A 12317-nucleotide genomic window follows, 5' to 3' on the forward strand; every position below is an offset into this window, starting at 1 on the left:
GGTTAACAATTGTCATCAGAAAACTTGGTAGTTAAGAAAGGTGAAAGTGGGGGCAGGACTCAGTAGAAACTTTAATGAGTCCGATTCAAAATAAAGAGAATTTAGTAAGGAGAGTGATGCAGGAAGGCAACTTTGCACGCTCATTTACAGAATGAAAGTGATTTAGCAGATTTTGTCCAGTTAACTTTCCAGAACCCACAAATAACAAAGACGTCACTGTTATTGATAAGTGTTCATTTTTATTATTCACATAAATTATTAGTGTACCAAGAGCCATTGCATCAAAGACACCTACATGATTTTTGTTACAGCTTGAATGTGGAAGTTATTGACCTGCATTGCATGTATCTATAGCGGACTTTGTTCAACTGGTTTCCACAACCTTACAGAGAGAGAGAACATTTAAAGGAAAACTCCACGTGGCTCCGCTTGCTCCTTCACACTTGACAGCAGTTGTGGTCAACTTGAATTCACAACAGTTAGAATGAAAGTTTTGATTAATTCTTTCTCTGTGAGTCTGGGTCTATACTGGAATCTATGTGCATGGAATCCTAACTTTATAGAGCCAAGTTTACAAGAGGTCTGTTTTTGACTCACTCTTCATGGGATTATTCCTTTAAACCTATCGAGAGATTTAGAAAGAAACCTGTAAGACCTCGAAAGCGACACTACTATTATTTATGTGTTAACTTCTATCATTGCATATGATACAAGTGATGGTGCTACTCACGTACTTGTAGAACTGGAGTGACATCCAAGTAACTTCCAGTTTGCTCTGTCAGAAACTGTCTCTCGTCTACAAGTACAGCATGCTAGCAAATTGTTACAAACAAGCATAAACACTTTTGTATGCAGCTGTGTAGCTTAGTTTGCTGTGAATTTTAAATTTTAAAATCTGGCAAATTCTTCAACCTTCAAACTTTGCTGCTGGCTGAGACAAACCAGCTGCTCCTCACTTTACCAGGCAGTGAATCATAGCAGCAGAGGTAGGAGGACAGGGGGAAGCACTGATGTTTTGAGTTTTTCATTCTTTCTAAACTTCACTCAGTATTTTGATGTCAAGAACATCATTTATTTTATTGACATTTTAGATTGAGATATTATTGAGTGTATACCGTGACTGTTTATTCTGATGTGCTTGTAGAAGCCATAAATTCAGCTCAAACTCATCTGGATGAAATATCTCAAAGTGAGAATCTGTGGTTCTGAGGGTTCTGAATGAGTAAGAAGTCTTTGTCAGTGGAACAACAATAAACTGCATCAGCTGATGACTTCCATATCTTACAGTTTTTCTCAATCACTTTGGCACAATCATCAACTGACTATTAAACTTGTGACTATTTATATGAACATTAGGTCAGTTCTTCACATGACTATAGTATTTGCTTTGGCATATAATGCACAGAGTAAGCTCTGCAGATAAAAATAATTTGTATTTGTTTACTATTGAATCATATTTCTCTCAAATGTAATTATGCATGTTCATTGTATAAATCCCTACATGCTAAAAAGAGCGATCAACAATCACAAAAACCTGTCACAAATATATTAGATAAATAATAGTTATGGTATTGTTGTAAAAGTTGTCATATGGATAGACTTAGGCTAAATGGGAAACAATTCAATTTCCTCACAAATTAGAGCAATCACATGCAACTGCTGTCCAATTTAGCTGACAGGTAAAACAATCAGTTCACAAACACATTTATACTGCAAGGGTAAGACTGACTGTTACAGCTATGGGATGTGGAACATGCAGGAGACAGTCAGCCAGGGAGCAAGAGTCTGCTAATGCAAGAGGAAGGGGCATTAGAGTGCGGGCTGGTATGGTGAAGGGGGAAGAAAGAGGGAGAGGGGGGCACAGAGGACGAGGAAGAGCCAGAGAAAGGCAAAGATAGAGAGAAATCTCAAATGAGACACGGCAATTATGACAGAGGCTGGTCGCAGGGTGCAGCCTAATCTGGGCCGGTCCACAGTGTCCTCAAATAGGCTAAAGGTGTCGTTTGAAGTATAGTGTGTGCCATGGCTGACATCACTACTATTCAGCTGCCTAAAAATACAATGTTGGCAATTGGACAATATTACATGGTGGGTAACTATCAAACTTTCAGAGTACACTGTAATTTGACAAGATGTCTTTGCATTTTGACTGTCTTTGTCTAAGCAATGATAAAAGAACCTTTTGTTTTGATGACAATGATTTAGTCACTGATGGATTTATTTGCATTTGAAACATGAGTTCTTCTGATTGAGTAGGCCAATCATCTGTTGCAGGTCGCATAGAGTGGTGTGCTGAATGTACCACGTGGTGTGAGGATTGTACTTAGGGTCATGAGAATTGTAAGTTTGTTTCAGTAACTGTGCCAAATCGATTGAGAATAACTGTAGTGCGCAGAATTCCGGTTGTAAAGAAAACTTCAATTTAATTTTAGGGTGGATTTTTCCTTTAACGTGGTTACGCTCCGTGAAATGCAGATAAACACCGAGATGCTTTCTGGGAAATTAAGTTTGAGGTGAATTTACAGCCGGTTTGCAGAAATATCTATCGAGACACCGTTTACTTCATTTCCCACAATTCCTACAGTCGTACTTCCTGGATAGATTACACGTAGAGTCACTGCTGTGTTACAGAGCTTCAGAGTAGAAAACTAGTTACAAGCGGCGAGTTTTACAGACTTACTTTATGCATTTACGATTGTTGTTCACTCGTGTTTATTTACTTCGATTATAATGAAGCCAGAGTGGCGCGTGTCGTTGTGTTTGGTCTCATATGTAGGCTAAGCTATGTTATCAAGCTATTATTAGCAGTCCTAGTTAGCAAGTAGGCTAACAATTAAGTTACTTGTGTTGTTTACATTTTTTCCAAGATGTATACTTTATTATCTGGATTATATAAGTATATGTTCCAAAAGGATGAATACTGTGTTTTGATCCTAGGACTGGATAATGCTGGGAAAACGGTAAGTTATGTTATCATGTCAAGAAATTACAACTGAGTTAGCGTTCACTCGTCGATCGTATTATTTTCGGCGTCGTTCTGCTTTCACGGTGTTGTATGTTATTTGCTTTGTCGTCTGTCAGTCTTGATTTTTCAAAGCTACAGCGATCAACTGAGGCGTTACAGAGAATCCCAGTGGAATTCCACTCAGAACATCCCTGACTTATATAACCTAACCTGAGTACATATTTATGTAGGGGCTTAACGTTACATGCTTTTGTTTTTATTTCACGCTTTCATACCTTTAAAGTCGCTTTGGATTGGAAAAAACGACATCTATAAGTTTCATTAGCATATATGCTAATGATGTGAGTAACTGAAGGTAAAGATTTACTCTCTATTTCACCGTTGTCTCTCTTTGCAGACCTTTCTGGAACAAACCAAAACAAAGTTTAGTAAGAACTATAAGGGAATGAATCTATCAAAGATCACAACCACAGTCGGTCTGAACAGTAAGTGGATGTTCTAGTATGTCTTCACTTGTGCTTGTCATGATGAGTAATGAGCTTCTCCCAACAGTGACTGCCCTGGGTGGTGAAATTGATAATAAAGCAGCTGAGTTAAATTTAAGCTCCTTGTCAGCTGAGAGGACAATGACTACTTGTGGCCAAAGACCATGAAATTGTGATACAAGTCACCTCTTTTCCACTTTACCTCTATACTCTGAGATCACCTGATGCTGCTTGTCTTTTAATCGACAGTGAGTGCTGCATTCCCCCCTGCTGCTTTTTTCTTATTGATGTCTCACTTTCCTTCACAGTTGGTACAATTGATGTGGGCAAGGCTCGTCTAATGTTCTGGGATCTGGGGGGTCAGGAGGAGCTCCAGTCTTTGTGGGACAAAGTGAGTTAAAAATGATACAACAATATCCAGAGGGAGATTCTTCACCAAACGCATACTGACACACACTTATACACACACTTAATGTTTGGGCTGAAGGCTCTCTATGCGTTCAGCAGAGTGAAAGGATATCCCACTTCTTAGACAGACTTCTACTTTACATTCTCTGTTCTACTTTTACCTTTTTATGTATGAAAAAATGCATCATAGAGAAATAAGTCATAATACTGATCAGATTTTCATCTGGTGAGGGCAGTCTGTGTCAAATGAGGGATGTGGATGACCTGAATAAGCACTTCATGATAGACTTTCAGATCCTGAAATGAAATGAAACCTTTTTAAGCAGTGACTGGAGCACAGTAGGGACTTGGTGCTTTCCTATAACAGTCGCAGCAAAAGTTATCTTGACTGACAGCTGATTGACCTCATCAGAACAACACAATCACTGTCGCTTTGATGATGTGTAGTCACTCAGCTGTGATGCAGGATCTTGCTCTGATGTCCTATGTGGTTTTCTTCATGTTTATATTTAGTATTATGCTGAGTCCCATGGAGTCATCTATGTGATAGATTCAACTGATGAAGAGCGCCTGTCAGAATCAAAGGAGGCCTTTGGTGAGTAATGTTGTGGCAATTTATCATATCATTCACACTGTTTGTATTAAAGTGTAGGTCGTGTTTTCTATATTTACCCATGACTTGTGTACCTTTCACTGAGGGACATGACAGTAGTCTGGCAACCTGCTTTATCTTGGGGGCACAGATGTGTCTAGCTGCAGGTGCCTGTGAACCTTCAGAATGTGAGACAGTCTAGTTTCAGTTGCTATTTTTCTAGGAGAAGTTCTTGTTGTCGTGACAATATCTAAAGGTCAGGCATATTTAAAAAGATGAATATCTTCAGTTGAACTTGTCTTTCTAAGAAGATTGCTATAAATGTGGGCTACCTTGTATCACTTTTGCAAGTACTGTTGGATGCCTTTGAAGGATAGGTTCACACATTTTCAAGTCTGTCTTAAACCAAAGGTGAAACAGGTTTTGCTTCCTGGAATCGTTCCTCTTGTTCATACTGGCCACTAAATGATCCTTTCTTAATGCAGTTTTAATGGAAGTGATGGGGGACAAAAGCCACAGTACTAATTTGTTACAAAAATATATTATTCAACCTGCACCATATTTCCCCATATTATTGTGTCGAATGGGGTAATGGGGACGCCATTCTTTTGAAGATGTTCCAGTGTTGAGCAGGTGTGCTGCAGTTGGCAGCAGTGAAACAGGGCTGCAACATAATTCTTGTGGACAATTGCGCCCCGCCAAAGTACGTCCACTGCAGTGGACAAGCTCAGATTGATGTGGCAGGCTCAGAAGTGTCTGACAACATTATGAAAAGGATTATTTTTTTTTATATTAAGATCCTTTTTGTTTAACCAAAAACAGTCACTATATCACTGTCGAAAGCCACCAGACTGCCTTGACAAAAACAGTGATTTTACCTCACACAGAGATGCCGGACTACTGCTTCCTCAACTGGTTAATAACACAAACAAACTAACCAATCGAGGCAGCGGTAGACCAGAGAGGTAAAATAACTGTTTAGTCACATGGGAAAATAGGCTGAAAAATACAGAAATTGCCCTTTAATTTAATTGACCCTTTCTCCTCCAGAGAAAATGATCAGCAGTGAGGCATTAGAAGGTGTCCCACTACTTGTGCTTGCCAACAAGCAGGATGTACCGGTACTGTATGATCTTTTTAAATTACTAGGACCATGTTTGAGTTTATGCAGATTCATTTTAAAACAAAGATTATTCTCTATGTTTTGACCTTGCATTCACACAAAGCCAGTGATTTATTGACAGTGTGTCTGAGACATATATCAAGCAAAAATTCCAAAGCTTCTCTGGTTGAAACTCTTTGAAACTGTTAGTGGGACTCTATAAACAATAGAATGTGTCACCCCGGGGCATGTTATGTCATATTATTCCATATTGATAATTATCAAGGTAAATGTCAAGTCATTATTTCTTTCAAGTTTATAGACAGATCTTTGCTCCTGAGTGAAAGTTAAGTTAAAATATAGAAAAATGAAGCGCTAATTCGTTCTCGATTCTAATGTATTAAATCAAACATTTATTGAACCCTTACTAAGACTAAAACTATATTAGAGATAATGATTGGTGTGGTTTTGGCAGTGTTGTCTTTGCTGTTGCAGCTTTCAGTCATGTCTCCTGTCTTCCCTGTTCTCAGAACTGTTTGTCAGTGCCGGACATTAAAACAGCCTTCAGTGACTCTGCCCCGAAGATTGGCAAGAGGGACTGTTTAGTCCAGCCTTGTACTGCACTCACAGGGTAAGACTGCTACTGTGTTAAATGGTACAATGAGTGTGAGAAGAAGAAAAAAAAAAAACATTTCAATTGAGGCATGATGCAAAATAATGAAGAAATTGAACTACTAAATGACTGACTTGCTTGTTTGTTTTAATTCAGGGATGGAGTGAACGAAGGCATTGAGTGGATGGTGAAGTGTGTGGTCAGAAACATTCACAGGCCACCCAGACAGAAGGACATCACGTAAGGTATCATCAGCACTCTTCACACTTCGTATGGACTTTGAGTTTCTCCTCGAGGATACTCTTTGTAAACCTGGAGCTGACAACTCTCCTCTCTTTGCTGTTACTCTGGAACCGTTTGGATTTCTGCCTCTAGGAGTTCATTACAGACGGTGTGTGATGGTATTTTTTTATCACCAAGCATCATTTCAGATGTGCTTTGAATGGACTTCTTTGTGTTCCGCTTGTTACACCCTTTGAAGCGGTGTTATAATTTCTTCTTCTTCATGTGTGAGCAGCTGCCTCAGTCTCCAGTGCAGGCTGGAGCTTCACTGACTTTCTGTCACCTTGCACTGTGATCACAAGAGCACAGAAACATCAGTTCTCACATAAAATATGCAAAACTACAATAGGGTGGTCCAGTGTTTGTTCACAGTACGCATTAACTGAACAATGTTTAGCTCACATTTTTAAAGTTGAGTTGAAATGAGAATTGTCCCTCTTTCTGTGTAAGGCAGTGAAGTCGGGAAGTGGAAGCTAGTTAGCCTAGCTTGCTACCATTAGCACTGATTCCCACCTGCACACTGAGCGCTGTGTTCATCCCACATCAGACAAAGGACGAGGTCTTGACCATCGTAACTTAGGAGCACAGATATCAGATAGTACAAAGCAAATGTGAACAACATGAAACCCCAACTGGTTAAGTGCCTGTGTGGCAGGTGAAATTGAAGTAATACAACAAACTGTTGTCTGGGCGGACGCTAAATATAGTGTCGCACCAGTCAACTGACATCAGAGTCATCCCCCATGAAGAATGGCACTGTAGTGGCACTGTAACTGCAAAAGGATAAATGAAACAAATTTCCTCCTTTTTAGTAATAAGTTAACAATTTTGTGCACTTAAATACAGTTTTATTTGCAAAAGTTTATTTTAATTTCAGTTCAACTTTTAGGTTTGAACTCTCTTACTTTACTTGCTGTTGACACATTTTTAGCTCTTAACAAACTTTTCTTGTAATATCATTCATCATGTTTTTGGCTTCAGAAATCTATCATAAGACAAATACATGATGGATAAATGAGAGGAACTTTTGAAAAGTTAGAGACATTTCTCACAACTTTTACCTTTTAAAGAGTTTTCCTGCGGCAGTTGTGTAACATTGAGAGTCCATATCCTAATAATGTGAGCTAAAATTGAGAATAAATACTCTACTAATAGTTTTGTGTACTTTACAGTGTTAAAAAGTATTTTTTGCATTCTTTTGATCATGGCAAAGGACAACTCAATGGGGCTCCAGAGAGACTGTGGTACAGCAGCCCAAACAGCACAGAGTCTTTACAGACTTGTGTGAGTGGTACACATACAGTTCAACAGCCACCTAACTGTTTTTTAGCTTTCTTTGTTACCTGTATATCATTTGACCTCTATAAAACATTCATAGTGTGATTAAAACTAAATCTTGACTTTGGAAATGATAATGTTAATAATTAGCAGATTCACTACAGATGGTTGTTGCTGAGCACCCTGGGAAATTTTGCTGACATCTGCTGCCAGCAGTTTAACTTGAAATGTATGAAGCGGTTAAAGAAAATGAAGTTGATGTCCTCTGTAAGTCACATATATAGTAGATGATGATCATAATAAATTTGTGATTCAAGAAAATGTCATGTTTCAGTATATCAGTACTCACATATTCCTCACAACTCGACCCAGGACTGTATCTATCAGGCTATGAAGGTTAATGATATTATCAACTATGTTTTTTTTATTTATTTGTTTACATAACTACAGGAATTTATCTGGAACTGGATGAGTTTAAATGTAAAATGTTATTATATTGAACTCCCCAAAAACACAAATATAATTTAGTGTTGTCATGCACAACTGTTCAATCTTTAACATTTTGTACTGTGTTTAATATCTTAATTATATATGTAAATTGTTGATTATATAAAGGCACATGTAACTATCTCAATATCAGTAAAGTCAAAGTTACAAAAGTCAAAAAAGCAGAATGGTGAATGACTTCATCACCATTTACCTGGAATTGTTTAAACAATTGTTAGAAAGATGAGAATGAATCAAACATATCTCCATAATATCATGGGAAACAAGTCCTAAAGAAACTTGTTAGTGATAGTCCTCTGGCCGGCCTTGGATCTGAATTTAAACAATCTGACATTTATCACTTTTATCAAAGCACTTTACAATTTAAATCTCATTTACCCCTTCGCTCACACACCAGTGATATTGAGTGTCTTGACCAAGGATGCTTGGACATGTGGACGGGGGATTGAATTTAACCTTGTAATTAGTGAGTGACGGCCACCTGACTTGATTTGATCTGTCTCTATTTCAGTCATCTCACAGTGTAATGTTTTTCTCAAAATGTTGACGCGTTTAGTAGACGCCACACATACATAGAACTTGCAACTCCTATTTCATAGTCCTAAACTTGCTATTAAGATAAGAGTCAGTGTTTGAGAACTGCAGGGCTCTCAGTGCCAAAAATTTGGAAATTTGATTGTAGTCTGAACTATGATTAAAAAAAGAGTGTGTGTTCAATATAATTTATGTGAACGATTAAGGTTCAAGAATGGAGCAACAGCTTGATGTAGTATGTATGTTTGTATAGTGTAATGCATGTCTGAGTCAGGAGTAGTAAAATATCTCATAGGGCTGGGCGATATGGCCAAAAATGTTATCACAATAAAAACATTTCATACCATTCGATATCGATAATTATCACGATAAATGTCAAGTTTAAAGGCTGATTTTTGCTCCTGAGTGAAAATTGAAGAAACCAGATGGTTAATCATGTGGTTAAACTTTTCTTTATGGTCAGACTGTGACAAACACTTGATGCCAAACAGCAAATCTGAGGTAGAGTATTCAAAACTATTATGATAAAATCTTTTTCAACAAATTTGATTTGTATCTCTTTTTTCAGTCCCTTTTCCTCAACAAAATAAATATTTTAATAGAAAAATTAAGTGCTAATTTGTTCGTGATTCAAATGAATTAAACCAAATATTTATTGACGATATATTGAACATTTATTCTATTGTTATTGGGGGAAATTATTTTGCGATAATTATGGTTATTGCCCAGCCCTAATATTACATGTGATGAATAGCTAAATACATTTAATACATTCTAAAAGGTATTTTCCGCCACATCTGCATGTTTCCAGAATCCAGAAAACAGAAACATGAAGAGACAGGAAATTTGAAGTTTGGAACTAATGAGCGAGCACTTGGGAGTCGGTCAAAACAGAGACCGACACCTTCCTGACATTTTTGGGTATTAGCAACCTCCATTAGGTTTATTTCATAATAAATTAGACTTAAACGGTTGCCGTCCACCATGTATTATTACAGCCAGCAGGAATCAATGGTCCATTTGAAATGCTAATGTTTCTGTGCCACACATGCATGGTGTTAAATTAAAGCAGTGTCTGGTGCTGTGATATATTTTTAATCAACATTATTCTCATTAATCACAACTAGGGAACTGCATGCTGTATTCTTCCTGTATGAATTGAATAACAAAAGAGAAAACTCTTATGAACTCTATGGGATGGAGTCATAAGAAAGGACTTACTGTGGGAAGTTTGCCCTGCTAACATCAAAATCCATTGGATATTTACTACAAAATCTCATCTCAGCGTGTCCTCAGTATGACTGCATCATTCCAATCTATAACATTGATTCACTTACAAGAAGTAACCTATCCCTGAGTCATATTCCTCATAACCTTTGACCCCTGCCCTTTCGCTCCGATGAATGATGGATGGTTCTCAGCTACTGACGTCAATTGTAAACTAGAGGCTGACATTTTTCGGTAATCCTGTGGAATCTCATTGGATGGGAGTCAATTTCACCATTTATCACAGGACTAGGACGGGACAAGAAAAAAGGTAAACAGGAGCGGGCATGATGGGAATCATACATCAATTTATGATTATGCAGTTCTAATATGAATAAACGCTATTTTCTGATTCTTTTACTGGGAACGGGATGGGATGAGAGTCATTTTTCTGGTATTGGGACCTAACAGCAGTGAAAATCCACTCCTGTGTTACCCTCTATTGTACACTACTTTATAGGATGAATCATGAGATAGTTTTTGACGAAGCTGAATAGTCCCACTAGACTTTTGGACAGCACCACAAAATTGCGAAAACACCATCAAGTAGACTAAATAGTGAATAGTTTAGGAATTCAGACTCAGCCATTGTCTCTTCATGGATTTTGGTTGGTCTGCTTTAGCCACGCAGTGATGATGTGTTTCCACAACAGCCGATAGCCACGCTGCTGTGACGGTGTCCTCCCAGCAGCTAAACTTGTGTGTCCGAGCTGGAGACTAGAGAGAAATAATAATAATATAATAATCTTTATTTGTAGAGCACTTTTCAAAAACAAGTTACAAAGTACTTTAACAAGTGTAAAGACAATAATACCCAAAAGACAATAATACAAAAACAATACAAGATAAAAGCAAGAAAACATTGAAAAGACTAAAATACACGTTTAAGATAAATATAAAATAAGTAAAATAGAATAAAATAAAAGGGATAAAATAAAGTCAAATAAGGGAAAGGCTCTCCTATAAAGGTATGTTTTAAGAAGGGACTTAAAAGAGTTCACTGACTCAGCTGACCTGATTTCCTCGGGCAGGCTGTTCCAGAGCCTCGGGGCCCTGACAGCAAACGCTCTGTCCCCTTTAGTTTTCAGTCGAGACTCTGGAACAGACAACAGACCTCTGCCCGAGGATCTCAAGGTACGTGCTGCTGTGTATGGGACTAAAAGGTCAGAAATATAACAAGGCGAGAGGCCATGAAGAGCTTTAAAAGTAATCAATAGAATTTTAAAGTAAATTCTAAAACATACTGGGAGCCAGTGTAATGAAGCTAAAATAGGAGTAATGTGGTCATATTTCTTTGTTCTGGTTAAAAGCCTGGCAGCTGAGTTCTGGATAGTCTGGAGTCGATCAATAGATTTTTGGGTTAAACAGGTGAAAAGGCTGTTAATAATCCAGGCGTGATGAGATGAAGGTGTGTAAAATGTTCTCGGTGTCCTTAAAAGTTAACATAGATCGAATTTTTGCTATATTTCTAAGTTGATAAAAACATGATTGAACAAGCTTTGTGGTGTGCTGCTTGAAATTTAAATTACTATCAAACCAAACACCAAGGTTCTTTGCCACAGGCTTAATGTGATTTACTAGTGATCACATGGCAATACTGCCATCTGCTGGGACCCAATGACCAGGATTTCTGTTTCTGTTTTGAGTTCAGGTGGAGGAAATTATTTGACATCCATTTTTTAACTTCACAAAGGCAGTTGTTAGGTGAACTCAGCATACCAGGGTCTGCGGATCTGATGGGCAAGTATATTTGTGTGTCATCAGCATAAATATGAAAAGAAATGCCATGTTTATGGATAATATGTCCAAGGGGAAGCAGATACAAGGAAAACAAAATGGGTCCTAAGACCGACCCCTGAGGAACACCATATTTAACTGGACAGAACAAAGAGACATAGTTGTTTACAGACACGCAAAACTTCCTATTTGACAGGTAGGATGAAAACCATTCTAGGGCAGTACCAGAGATCCCCACCCAGTGCCTCAGTCTGTCTAACATGATGTTGTGATCAATGGTGTCAAAAGCAGTGCTAAGGTCCAGGAATACCAGGACTGAGCACATGCCTTCATCAGCAGACATTAAAAGGTCATTGGTGACTTTAAGCAGGGCAGTCTCAGTGCTGTGGTACTTCCTGAAACCCGATTGAAACTTTTCAAATATTTTGTTATTTTCCAGTACAGTGAGCAGCTGTTTGGACACAATTCTTTCTAGAATCTTTACAATAAAAGGCAGTTTTGAAATTGGTCTAAAATTATGTGGGAGGGAGGGATCTAAACCAGGTTTC

The 12317-nt window shown here is 38.0% G+C and overlaps 1 protein-coding gene across 3 annotated transcripts; it reads left to right on the forward strand.

The window, feature by feature from the left end:
- The first annotated feature begins 2378 nt into the window (after positions 1–2378).
- Positions 2379–8046, forward strand: arfrp1 (ADP-ribosylation factor related protein 1). 3 transcript variants are annotated; one of them, XM_046075232.1, is made up of 7 exons: positions 2379–2513; positions 3363–3450; positions 3759–3841; positions 4372–4453; positions 5501–5571; positions 6083–6183; positions 6322–8046. In XM_046075232.1, exons 2-7 carry the CDS (start codon positions 3411–3413, stop codon positions 6407–6409), a joined length of 465 nt encoding a protein of 154 aa, XP_045931188.1. In that variant the 5' UTR covers positions 2379–2513; positions 3363–3410; the 3' UTR covers positions 6410–8046. The 3 variants fall into 3 exon arrangements, 2 of the variants coding, with proteins under 2 accessions (XP_045931188.1, XP_045931187.1); XM_046075231.1 differs by lacking the exon at positions 2379–2513 and adding an exon at positions 2558–2960; XR_006828980.1 differs by lacking the exons at positions 2379–2513; positions 5501–5571 and adding an exon at positions 2549–2960.
- Positions 8047–12317: the final 4271 nt, after the last annotated feature.

This window comes from Micropterus dolomieu, linkage group LG18 (assembly GCF_021292245.1).
Source record: "Micropterus dolomieu isolate WLL.071019.BEF.003 ecotype Adirondacks linkage group LG18, ASM2129224v1, whole genome shotgun sequence".
NCBI classification, from domain to species: domain Eukaryota; kingdom Metazoa; phylum Chordata; class Actinopteri; order Centrarchiformes; family Centrarchidae; genus Micropterus; species Micropterus dolomieu.

What these genes read in the sequence shown, in the direction of transcription:
- arfrp1 (XM_046075231.1), top strand. Translation starts at nt 2,868, where the DNA reads ATGTATACTTTATTATCTGGATTATATAAGTATATGTTCCAAAAGGAT. An exon ending in AACCACAGTCGGTCTGAACA is followed by an intron (nt 3,451 to 3,758) that starts GTAAGTGGATGT and finishes TTTCCTTCACAG; the next exon opens with TTGGTACAATTGATGTGGGC. An exon ending in CCAACAAGCAGGATGTACCG is followed by an intron (nt 5,572 to 6,082) that starts GTACTGTATGAT and finishes CCCTGTTCTCAG; the next exon opens with AACTGTTTGTCAGTGCCGGA.